Source organism: Helianthus annuus, chromosome 10 (genome assembly GCF_002127325.2).
Source record: "Helianthus annuus cultivar XRQ/B chromosome 10, HanXRQr2.0-SUNRISE, whole genome shotgun sequence".
In the NCBI taxonomy this organism is placed as follows: Eukaryota; Viridiplantae; Streptophyta; class Magnoliopsida; order Asterales; family Asteraceae; genus Helianthus; species Helianthus annuus.
The window spans coordinates 114445983-114459293 of NC_035442.2; the positions used below are offsets into that span (position 1 = coordinate 114445983).

Below are 13311 nucleotides of genomic sequence, written 5' to 3' on the forward strand. Positions count from 1 at the left end.
ATTACGACGGTTTGACTTTTAGCTAAATAACTAAGCTAAAAATCAATTAAAGAAGGATTAGAACACTTATTGAAGTCCTAAGCTTGATTAGAGAACACTTGAGAGGAAGTTTGAGCTCTAGAAGTGATCCACAAATGCAGATGAAGGTGTGAGGAGTGTTTGTAACTTGAAGGCCCTTTTATAGTGAATTCAATCACCACAATTGGTTGACAAACAAGTCTAGCACTCACCATACCCTTCCAACAAGTGCCCTATAGGTTTAGGGGTCGTTTAGGGGCCAAGGGGGATGTGAAAAATCGGTTAAAGTCGATCACAAAGGCACCTAGCAGACACACATCCAAGAAAATCAGAAATCTGCCCAGATGTGGCAGTGGCGTAGCGCGACTGCCTAGGCAGTTAGTGCTCGCGCTACGCGAGCCCTTGGGGTCATCCAACAAACTTTTTAAAAATTGCAGTTTTGGTCCCTGGCTCTTCAAACTTCGATTAGGCACTTGTTCTTTGCATTTTGAGCCTTCGAAATTGATCTATAAGGGCCTTAAGATATATACCCACTTTGTTAAGTCCCCGGGTAACTTTATTGTTACCCGAAAAGGCCTAACTTTCAACGTTGACGCTTTAACCCCTCGCACACGAATTCGATCATAACTTTCTCATACGTTAACGAAACTTTACGAAATTTAAATCGTGCATTCTAGTGAGCATGATTAACATTTACAAAGCTTCGGGTTTGTCAAAAGGTCACTCAGAGGTATATCTTTAAACATGTTGACACATTTAACCCCTGTAGTTTGTAATCTCTCACTTTTAGCTTCGTATGATCCATGATTTATTCGTTTGAAGGTATGAGCATCATGTAGGGTTAATGTACATTATATTTATTCACAGTTGACACTTAGAATACGTATATTCACATACTTTCCATGTTTGTCAACTTTAGTCCTTCTATAATATTTCTTTCACACGTTCAAACTTTATGACACGTGTCAACACATTACAGGACGTGAATTTTCGAGGTGTTACACAAACTCATATTGCTCTTTATCAGAATATCTCATGAGTTGTACAACACTCAATCCAACTATTTTATCCATACTATCTTTTTAAGTTTATAAAGATACATTCATGAGGTTTTGAAATCAATGCTTCAGACATTTACAATCATTCACTTACTTCTTTCCACTTTGAAAAACAATGTATGTGCATACACTCTTTAGGAGTTCTGTTACATAAAACTCCTTATTGATTTCTATATCATATGCAAGGATGTCTTGAACACTTGCTTCATTTGTATAATACATATTGTACCATGCTTATACACTGTACATTGAGATACCATAATCACCAAGTACATGTATTCTATGTATGTTTATTGGTGCACAAGAGTTACATCCATAAGAAGTTTCCACTTAACCTTATAAGCACTTAAATGCTTTAGGATACTCATCAGGATTTCCAATTATATTCAACGTATTTCAATATGAATCTGTATACAACGATAATATCGTTCTCGAGAGCTTATTTTACATTTATTTAATAAATTAAATCCTTGAGGGACTTTCATGTAAACTTTTAGTATCCAGCGATTCATAACTTTCATAAGACACATATCAATTCTCTCTTTATATTACCAGACTAATTAAATCCACCACCGGAGAATGCGTCTCCTCATAATCAGTTATAGGTCTTTGCGAAAATACTTGTGCCACCAATTTTGCCTTATATCAATTTATTTAATTTTCACACGATTCGCATAAAAGACCCATTTGTATGGACTGTTGATCCAGAAACTTTCCATCTTATTAGAGAATTCAACTCTGCCTTATTTGTGTCTTTCCATTTTGGCCAATCATTTATATGTTTTCATTCATAGGCAGATCTTAAATCTTGATCCTCGTCACTTCATCATTTCAAGCGCTATATTATATACAAAAGTATAACGACGTCGATTTTATTTCGATTCCATACATATCTTAGACATGATATAACTTATCAAGATCTCTTTATTTTCAGGTACCTGAGGTTCTTCTTGAACCATCATGTCTATTGTCTCTTCAGGAGGTCTTATTTCTATAACCTCGACTTGACCATCTTAATTACTTGCTCCAATTTTCGAGGAATTTTATTATTGGAATCGGCTAGTCTACCACGCTTCAGGCGTGAAATAGACTCACTACAAAATATGTGGTTGTCCTTTTGGGACACAAATATAACTGGAGCATAAGCAGTTGATGACTTACTTAGTCACTCTATTTAGGTCAGTGAACTTGTCTGGTAATTTGTTCTTTAATATTGGTAAATGAATTATACTTTAAACTTCTAGTTATAGTTTATAATCTGAGGATCAATATGACATGATAATTCATTTCACTTTTTACTTTCCAACTGCTTGTTATCTCCCCCCCTAATGTTAGGAACATTTATTCACTAAAGTGAAAACCAATGAGCCATAAACAAATTTCTCACTAATGGCTTTAAGTATTCAATCTATGATTATTTATATCCAACATATTCTCAAACTTTTTAGAAGTCCCATCTTTGTGCGGTGTGGTGGATGAGTTTCAATATATGTCGCACAACCAAAATCTTTGATGAGACATCTTTGGTTCCTGACCAAAAACCAACTGTATGGGGAGAACTATAACTTATTGGCTTGATGTAAATTGATGGTACTATATATAAAATTACATGTACCTAAATGAACTTTTGCTCTTCTCGTGATCCTTGGCTTTGTAACCAATAGTAATCTGGATTAATATGCTTGCTATCACTATAGCTAAGCCACAATCACACAAGTTTCAGGTTGTGGATTTGATAACCATTTAGATGATGCATCGATTTCAGTATACTAAATGGTATTATGTCGGGATACACATATTCCCTTATTATTTCCAGAATATTTAGGGATCTAAACCATACTTTAGTTGGTATATCATTAACTTCCCTTGAGAGCAAATATTACATGTGTAAGTACCATAAAGAATCTTCTAGTTCTTTGATATTTTTCACATCATCAAGACTCGGTATGGTCTAACCGGTCATGCCAATCATTAAATGCTTATGAACCATAAACTTCGGGTTTGTAATCATCATATATGCTTTTAGTTGCACTCGTGTTTGTTCAATACACAAATAGAAAATACAAGAGAATAACAATTATTATTTCAATCATTCATATTATAACATGTTCTCCAGATTTTATTCTCGTATTATAATCACTCCCTTATATTGCCACTTCTTGTGGTCGATCTCAATATAAACATGGTTGCGGATCATTACAGTTTCCTCATTTACCATGATCATAACCTTTATAATGATCGTTTTATAGTCATCGCAATATAAACATGGTTGATCTCATTACATGAGCATCATTCCTCAATTACCATGATCACGATCTTTGCACCAATTATTATATCATCACATTTTATTCAAGGAATAATCATACAACATTCATGGTGGTATCCTTACAATTTCCTTAGTTGTTACATGATTGTGACCTTTCACTGATCGTTATATCATTACATTCACTTTAGAGAATGGATAGCTCCACACAACTTTTATTCTTGTAATAACCTTGAATATTCTTTATTAATGTTGCTACTTTATGAGCATATGATCATATATTTATTACTTGCACTATGTTATAGGTGCACATTGTTTGTATACTAAACGTATAAAATATGAGCCAACATTGTATTAGCAACTCAAACTTTCAACACTTTATTCTCATATGATCACTCCCTTTATTCGCCTCTTTTGGTGGTCTATCTCGTTATTAACATGACCATCATTACGCTTTTTTTTATAATCGATTCATTATTAATTTGATCATTATATGAAATCATTTCGAACTTTTCATTTGATATTGCTACTTCAAGAGTATATCTCAGGTGTGACCAATGGAAAACTTTATCTTGTTTTTCATAATGTTCTCTTTTCTTGCCATCAATTGAGAAGTAGTTGAGTCGTATAAGATTTATCAATCTTATATCTTACGACCTTTATAATGAGATACAGGGAGTATGACACTTTGGATGTCAAACGTAAGCATATTTATACTTTTCATAATATTGATAATAAACCACAAGTTTGGTTTAGTTGTTCAATTGTGTCACCAGTAAAGCGAGCAAGTTATGATAAAACTTCATAACCCGTTTTCATCACTTACAACTCACAAATATATATGATTTATGTTCTTTGTTATCGTATCATAAATATGTATTATCCTATCACAATATAAACAATCACAATTATATCATACACCAAAATATCTCCATAAGGTTTCAATAGTAATATTTTTTTATCAAATAAACTCCTTTGAGAGGTATCCAGAAAGTCTTAACATTAACTTAATATGCCTCATTAAATGATTTCATATAACCTCCTTTGAGAGGTATCCAGAAAGTCTTAACATTAACTTAATATGTCTTTTTACTATCTACTAATTTGTAGCAATTATTTGTCATCAGTGGGAGTAAAAATAATCATATAACGCATCAAAGCATAGACCTGTCATATATTGTATTCATAGTAAAATGACTATGAACACTTACATTATATATCAAATATACGTATTACACATTCTCAAAATTGAATGTACATGAATACATAAAATATTATAGCATATTTTTCATGGTATAATAATTCTTTTCATTTAGGAATTACAAAAAAATTGTTAAATAAGATTACACATACAACTATACAAACAAACAAGAACAAACAAGAATAAGTAGCAACTATTATTTTAGAAAAGAAAGTTATGAAAATACACTATAGGTCATTAGATATCCTGACTTATATATAGAAGCAATATCACTTTAAGATATAATTATCAAGGGCGTGAAATCATGAAGTTTCAGTACACAAACTTAAACGAGATAAATTGTAAACTAATCATCAAATTATTATCCAAGCTTGAAAATATATTAAAACAGGATCAATAAATCTAAATAAACTTTGACATTACAGCCACAATTAAAATCAATTCTAAATTACTAGATACTGCTATAGGATGAATAACAATGTTAAAAGATACATATATAACAATGTAGCAAATAAACCAAACCACTTACCCCAATAGTTAAAACTATTCAGTCACAATTAATGCAACTAACGTTAATAAATCACATACAAATTAACTTTTCAGCTGTACAAAACATACATAACATACACCACAATCTGATAATAGCACTAATATCCATGATAGAGTTTTTGATGATGCTAGCATGTTTAACTGCTAAAAGTGTAACAGTTAAAAAGTCAAAATGCTTATACGCTCATTTTAAAATAAACAAATTTTATGATAATAATCTCATACACAGGCAATATAACTCACCAAACTCATCACGTTGTCACCCATAAAATAAACTATGATTCTCCATTGCATTTAAGCTACACCCATATCTTTGTCATTATAAATCCAATGAATTTATTATTTATTCAGCATTATTGTTAAACACATTTATCAATTAAAATAAGAATATGCTCCTAAAAATATACAACACATACTCTAATGCAATTAACACATATTTTTTTTAAGGCAAACGATATATATTAGAATTATGATTTAACACATATTTGTTTTTTTAAGCAAATAATATATATTAGAATTGCACTATACATATAAAGGAATTTATTTATAACGTGGGCTATTAATTTTTTTCTTTGGGCTTAACAAACAATAACGCCTGATCCTATTTGATAAAAAAAAAAACTTATTTATTTTTTATTTTAAACAAACTGATTAATTATTCAAAGGTTATAAACCAAAATAGACTTGATTTAGTTTAAACTTAGAATATAATTAAACGAAGTAATAAACCACCTTGTCAAAAAACTTATATATCCAAACTGTTTGTAATGAAAACAATCGGTTACTTAAAACAAAATGGTGCAGCCATAAAGAGGCAAATAATACAACAAAAATATGGTTTCATAAGGACGTTTTGTTTTGCTTGTCCAAGATTAATCATGCTAAGATGGAGCAATAAAATACAAGCTATAAAAGTAGATAACTTACTTGTAAGATGATATAATCCAACTTGAAAAGCGAGTCGTGCTGATAACGTGTTATGTAATAACTAGAAATCTATTAGCAATGTATAGAAAGAATGGGAGAATGGGAGAATGAATTTCTTATTGATGTTGAGTATATGATATCAAATACAAAGGACCTCTATATATAGGTCATGTTATTAATACAAGAGTACATGAAGAGACGGTAGTTAAGAACGTGGAGAGTCATCATAAATAATTTCTTTATAACAACCTCAGAATTTTATTCATCCCTTATTTCATTATTTTCCAAATTACTAATTATAATCACCATTTTCCAAAACCAAATTCGACATCAAAACACCAAAACTGAAACAAATTTATAAACCAACACATACGTACATAACCTCTTATTAACACGACTGAGATTTACATCCTGTTGCATATGTATATAGTGTAATTCCACAATATCAAGAACTCATAAAAAGATATTATACAATTTCTTAACATACAGCTTCACACGATTCACACATTTTAGTATCTATAGTGTAATTCCACAACAACGACAAGAAGAACATAAACAACACATAGTCAATTTTCACACCCCATCACACGGTGAATGAACCCCCCCCCCCCATACAAAGAGAGAGGGGAGGGGGCCTAGCCCGACATCACGCGTGAGAAAACCTTGGTGGGCCGGATGGCCTTGTGTGCTCAAAATAACCTAATCGGTCACAAACTTTTTCATTTCAAACCTTTCTTTATAAAACTCATTAACGAATATAACTTTTTGTACAACAATCTAATTCTACTTATGATCATTTACACCAGTGTCCACTATGGGACTCGAACCGTCCTTGTGAGGAGAGACCAATTTACACACTATGAGAGCGATAGACCAAAGGCCCTATGGTATTAACAAAATCCACATCGAAACAACAAAACTAAATTTTTAATATGATAAATCCCTACAAACATCTAAACCAAAATATATATATATATATATATATCGCTAAAATGAAAACCACCTCTAGTTGTAAAAACCATGAGAACCACTTTATGGTCCTTAGATCAACTAGATGGATGGATGTGATTAAAAGTAGTTAATATTAATATTAAAAGTTTTTTGTCTTATTATGTCTTTAATATTATAATACAAAAGGGTATTTAAGTAAAATAACTCTATTTTGTCTTTTTATATATATTAATTTTAAATTACCTTTTTTGTCCTATTCATTAATTACTTTTATTACTTTTATCTTTTAAACATAATTTCTTTATTAAAAGCATTTTTAAATTCAGATTTTTTTAAAAGATTTTTATACTTTTTACAATTTAAGTTTTATGTTAAGCTTTTTACGTTTTTTTGACGCGCCGTTTTTTTTACGCGCCGTTTTTCAAGCGTAACGCGCCGTTTAACGCTGTGTTTTTAACGCCGTTTCTTAACGCGCCGTTTTTTTTAAGGCGTCGTTTTTCTCAATCGGCGTTTTTTTAACACGCCGTTTCTAACGCGCCGTTTTTAACGCGCCGTTTTTTAACGCGCCGTTCTCAATCGGCGTTCTTAACGCGCCGTTCTCAATCGGCGTTTTTAACGCGCCGTTTTTAACGCACCGATTTTTTAACGCGCCGTTTTTTAACGCCATTTTTTAAGGCGCTGTTTTTTAACGCCGTTTTTGACGCGCCGTTTTTCACGCGCCGTTTTTCACGCGCCGTTTTTCACGCGCTGTTTTAACGCGCCGTTTTTTAAAGGCGTCGTTTTTCTCAATCGGCGTTTTTTTAACGCGCCGTTTTTTAACGCCGTTTTTTTAAGTCGTCGTTTTTCTCAGTCGGCGTTTTTTTAACGCGTCGTTTTTTACACGCCGTTTTAACGCGCCGTTTTTCCGAAGTTTTTTAATGCGCCGTTTTTTTGAAGTTTTTTAACGCGCCGTTTTTCCGAAGTTTTTTAACGCGCCGTTTTTTTACGCGTTTTTTCAAGCGTCGTTTTTTAAAACGCGCCGTTTCTCCACGTTTTTTAATGCGTCGTTTTTTTACACGCCGTTTTAAACGCGCCGTTTTTTTTCACTTTTTAACGCGCCCCTTTTTGTACACTTTTTACGTTTTGCGTTAAAAATTTAAATTTTTTACGTTTTACGTTAAACTTTTTACGTTTTACGTAAAACTTTTTACGTTTTACGTTAAAAATTTAAACTTTTTACGTTTTACGTAAAAGTTTTTACGTTTTACGTTAAAATTTTCACGTTTTACGTTTTACGTAAAACTTTTTACGTTTTACGAAAAGCTTACGAAAAAGTTTACGTAAAACTTACGAAAAAAATTTACGAATAACTTACGAAAAAGTTTACGTAAAACTTACGAAAAACTTTTTACGTATTACGTTTTACGTAGAACTTACGAAAAAATTTACGTAACACTTCTTACGTTTCACGTTTTTACGTTCTACGACAAAAAGTTTACGGTTTACGTTAACAAGTTTACGGTTTAATTTTTTTTTACAAAAACGTTTTTACGCAAAACCGAACGCAACAGAAAATCTCCGTTTTTTTACGTTTTAACGCGCCGTTTTTTTACGTTTTACATTAAAATTTTTACGTTTTACGTTTTTACATAAAAAAGTTTTACGTTTTACGTATAAAGTTTTACGTTTGGCGTAAAACTTTTTACGTTTTACGTTTTACGTAAAACCTTTTGGCTCAGATAGGTGTCTCAGATAGTTTGCTATCATCATCGACGCCTCAAAAAAAATATAAAAAACCCAACAAACAAAAATAAAAAAGAACGAGTGGATTCTGGAAAAAAAAAGTTTTGGCTCAAATTTTCCGAACATAAGAGGCTGCAAAGTGGGGTTGCGGGTTCAAAAACCTACCCCCCACCATCCTTGCCACGCCATCGTCAAAAAAATTTACGTTTTTTGTATCATCACTGCAAAGCGGGGTTGAAGGTTAAAAACCTACCCTCCACCATCCAATACCCATTGTGGCACGAGTTCATCACATATATTTACAACTTTGAATATAGATAAAAAAAATTTAAAAGTATTTTTTTTTTAATTAATAGCTAAAATGGTCCCTGAGGTTTGCTCACTTTTGCTACTTTAGTCTAAAATTCAAATTTTTTAAATCTGGGTACCTGAGGTTTGCATTTTGTTGCCATTTTAGTCCAAAGTTCAAAAAAGTCTAATTTTATCAGGATTTCTTACTGAATTTTGTCTTCTTCCTCATTTCTCATAAGGGCAAAATTGTCATTATAGATTATTATAAACTAATTTATATTAAAAAAATAAAAAAAAGCCTCAAAGAACTTTAAATAACCCTAATCGATCAAAACCTCTCACCTTCCCCCAAATTTTTTAACAGAGTCCTGCTGTGATGATTCCTGGGCTGTTGGACACCATCAGAATCCTGCTGTGATGATTCCTGGTCTGAGGAAGAAGATGATGAGGGAAGGTGAGAGGTTTTGATCGATTAGGGTTATTTAAAGTTCTTTGAGGCTTTTTTTTTTAATATAAATTAGTTTATAATAATCTATAATCACAATTTTGCCCTTATGAGAAATGAGGAAGAAGACAAAATTCAGTAAGAAATCCTGACAAAATTAGACTTTTTTGAAATTTGGACTAAAATGGCAACAAAATGCAAACCTCAGGGACGCAGATTTAAAAAATTTGGATTTTGGACTAAAGTGGCAAAAGTGAGCAAACCTCAGGGAACATTTTGGCTATTAACTCTTTTTTTTTTCTTTCAGGTTGTTTCAAGAGCTATTGCTTTAGTATCCATTAAAGTCACATTTCATCTCAAATAAAATTTAAAATTAAAATATACAAAACACATTTGAGCATGTGGCAACAAGTGTAAGATATCCAGTTATGATGCTGACCAATCACGTCCACACACACTCCTTACACTTTCCCTTATCAACCACCAATCTGTCTTGTGCCACCGCAGGTGCAGCTCCGGCCACCGACTTCTCATTCTCAACCCGAAACTCATACCCATTAGCATCACCCCCTCCTCAGGTTAACTTACATCTAACAAACTTTTTATTTTTATTTTTTGAGGTTTAACTATTGTAGTTAAACATATATTACTTAGATTTGTTGTACAGACCCATGGTGGTGAACGAGTATGAGAGAGAGATAGGGGTTTGAGAGAGAGAAACATGGGTGAACGAGAGGGGTTTGGCTCACTGGAGAAGAAGGCGGGTGTGGGTGTGTCTTGTCTGCACCGAAAACAACAATCGCATTACCGGAGAGGAAAGGTGTTTGGGGGTGGTGATGAATATGGTGGTGGGTAATGGGTTGGGAGGAAGAGGATGAACTTGTTTTTTTTTTTTTTTTGAAGAAATCAGGAGAGAAACTTGTTTTTTTTTTTGAAGAAATCAGGAGAGAGAATTAAATAAAAATGGGGAGAGAGAAAATCAATCTCTTATGGCATTAAATGTGGAGAAAGAGGGAGGATTTGACATTTGGGGTAAAAGACCAAAATACTCTATTTGTTGGTATAATCTGATTGGTTGAGAGTGGTTCTCACGGTTCTTACAACTGGAGGTGGTTTCTATTTTAACGGCTCCCTATATATATATATATATATATATATATATATATATATAGGTAAAGAGTAAAATACAAATGCGCTTATCGTACGATACGTACGCGATCATCCCAGCCGTTCGATCAGGTGCAGATCTGGTGTGAATTCAATACATATCGCATGTGAAAAAATGGTTAGCATGGGGTAGTGTGAAAAATGGCATGGGGTATGTAGATGGACAAAATCGCATGTGGAAGATTTGAATATCGCATGAGAAAAAATGGCATGGGGTAATGTGAAAAATGGCATGGGGTGTGTAGAATCGCATGTGGAAGATTGAATATTGCATGTGAAAAAATGGCTAGCATGGGGTAATGTGAAAAATGGCATGGGGTGTGTAGAATCGCATGTGGAAAATTGAATATAGCATGTGAAAAAATAGCATGGGGTAATGTGAAAAATGGCATTGGGTGTGTAGAATCGCATATGGAAAATTGAATATCGCATGTGGAAAAATGGCTAGCATGGGGTAATGTGAAAAATGACATGGGTGTGTAGAATCGCATGTGGAAAATTGAATACCGCATGTGAAAAAATGGTTAGCATGGGGTAATGTGAAAAATGGCATGGGGTGTGTAGATGAAGAAAATCGCATGTGGAAGATTGAATTCGCACAGCTCGTACAGTTCGCATGGAGGTATTAAATCGCATGGGAGATGAAGATCTGACGGCTAGGGTTATCGCGTACGTAATGTACGATAAGCCCTATTGTACGTTAACCAGCCTCTATATATATAGATACCCCTATTAGCTCGACTGAAATATTCACCTTGATGCATAGATTAATTAGCATCAAGAACTCATGAAATAAGTTGTACAATTTGCATTATTATCATCACCAACTTCTTAACATACATCCTCAAATGATTCACACATTTTTAGTATTTAAAACATAGTTCCTCACTTTCTTATCAACTGAAATATTATACCAACAATTCAACAACAACAACATAAACCGCACATAGTCGATTCAGTAACTCACTTACAATCATCAGATCCATTCACGATGGATGAACTTTCTTCCCCTTGCCAGCAACCGTCTTCATCGCTGATCTCATCGACGCTGTTGCTGAATTCAACGCTGCCTCAATATACCTATTAGAATATATAGAGCCATGTTAATGTACGTCAGTTTAGTCTGTGTTTTACAAGATATGAATCATAATTCAAATACAATTGATTTTACAACGGTTCCTAATATATAGACTAAGCCGATATCCATCTATACGTGATAGATAAGTAACTGGTTTCGTAACGTGTTAAAATTATATGACCCCAACAAAATTTTTCCTAAAATATATCTCTTTTTTTTTTAAATATATCTTATCTCCAAATCCTGTTTTATTACTTAGGATAAGTGGATTCTAATAATCCAAAGCCTATCAATATACGTGATAGATAAGTAACTGGTTTCGTAACGTGTTAAAATTATATGACCCCAACAAAAATTTTCCTAAAATATATCTCTTTTTTTTTAAATTCTTTCTTATCTCCAAATTCTGTTTTATTACTTAGGATAAGTGGATACTTAGGTAAGGTTGTTGTTGGTTGTTGGATTCTAATAATCCAAACTATGACAAATTGTCAATTATAATCTATACTTACAGTTTGATTAATGACACTCTTAACTTCCACTTATGTACTCAATTTCACCATTTCATTCATAATTATCAGTGTGAGAGAAACAAATGAAAATTAAGTATAATCTATGATCATTATGCTATTGGGATTACTCTTAACGAAAATTTAAGTTACAAACTTTATGTATAAATTATTTCGAGGAATGGTTGTAAAAGTCCCGCCTAGACTCCGAGTACTACCGAGTCCCGAGTAGTAGCTACAAGGTAGGCTGCCGAGGCCAGAGTACTGTTCGCCTAAGCTGATTACTCCCCGAGTAATCTCCACTTAGGACAAGTATACTCAAATCTTACTAGAGAGTGTCTAGCGACTTTTGCAATCAATAGGTTATAATTTGGATTATTATAATCCTATTTCCCTGTAATCTATAATTTTTTTTAATAATTTTTTATTACTTTTACATTTTCCTTAATCCAACAACTCATGGAATACACGCGTTTCTAACCTAACCAGTACCTGTTGGAAGCGATATTGGCGGCTTTCTCCATCGTCTTCCCCAACCGCCTGGCGCTTTCGCCGATGGACAACAATCCTTGCAGCTCCTTATTCGACTCACGCTCCATCTCCTCTTCAAACTCTCTGAATTCCCTCATGGCGCTTTCCATGGCGGATTCGAGTTCATCTTCGGCTTCTTTCATCGAATTTTCAGCATCTGCCACTTCGTTATCTAACTCCAGCTCCATTGCAGCCCATGCTTTGTATGATTCAAGCTCGAATAGTCGCATTAGATCTTCGATTGTTTGTGGGTCGAAGTTTTTGTCGTTGAGGGATTGATCGGAGAGATAAGTGAACTGAGAGATTAAAGCTTCCATGGTGGATCTGAGAATCAAACTGTGCTTTTTTGAAGTTTGTTGAGTGAGTGGAACAAATGTGTGGGCAACTAGGCACCTTGGATATGAATTATTGTTGTTATTATATTTTATTATCTGTTTTCAGTGTAAAAGTCAATATTTTCTGATTATTTTTTAGAAAACTTGGTTTTGTGAATTTTCTTTTCTTTTATTGTTTTTAATAGAAGTTTAGATATTCAACTAAATAAGGTTATTGAGTGTGGAGGAGGATAGTTTTTAAAGGATGATCTGTTACGTAGGCGTCT

At 33.2% G+C, this 13311-nt stretch overlaps 1 protein-coding gene across 1 annotated transcript; it reads right to left on the bottom strand.

Moving 5' to 3' along the window:
• Positions 1-11380: 11380 nt before the first annotated feature.
• Positions 11381-13108, bottom strand: LOC110884715. The gene is made up of 2 exons (XM_022132431.2): positions 12672-13108; positions 11381-11672 (listed from the first exon to the last, which is right to left on the bottom strand). The coding sequence occupies exons 1-2, from the start codon at positions 13025-13027 to the stop codon at positions 11579-11581; spliced, it is 450 nt and encodes a 149-aa protein (XP_021988123.1). The 5' UTR covers positions 13028-13108; the 3' UTR covers positions 11381-11578.
• Positions 13109-13311: the final 203 nt, after the last annotated feature.

Excerpts from the sequence above, each read along its gene's own strand:
- LOC110884715 (XM_022132431.2), bottom strand. The coding sequence starts at position 13,027 with ATGGAAGCTTTAATCTCTCAGTTCACTTATCTCTCCGATCAATCCCTC. Across the intron at positions 11,673-12,671 it reads GCCAATATCGCTTCCAACAG|GTATATTGAGGCAGCGTTGA; the intron begins GTACTGGTTAGG and ends ATATTCTAATAG.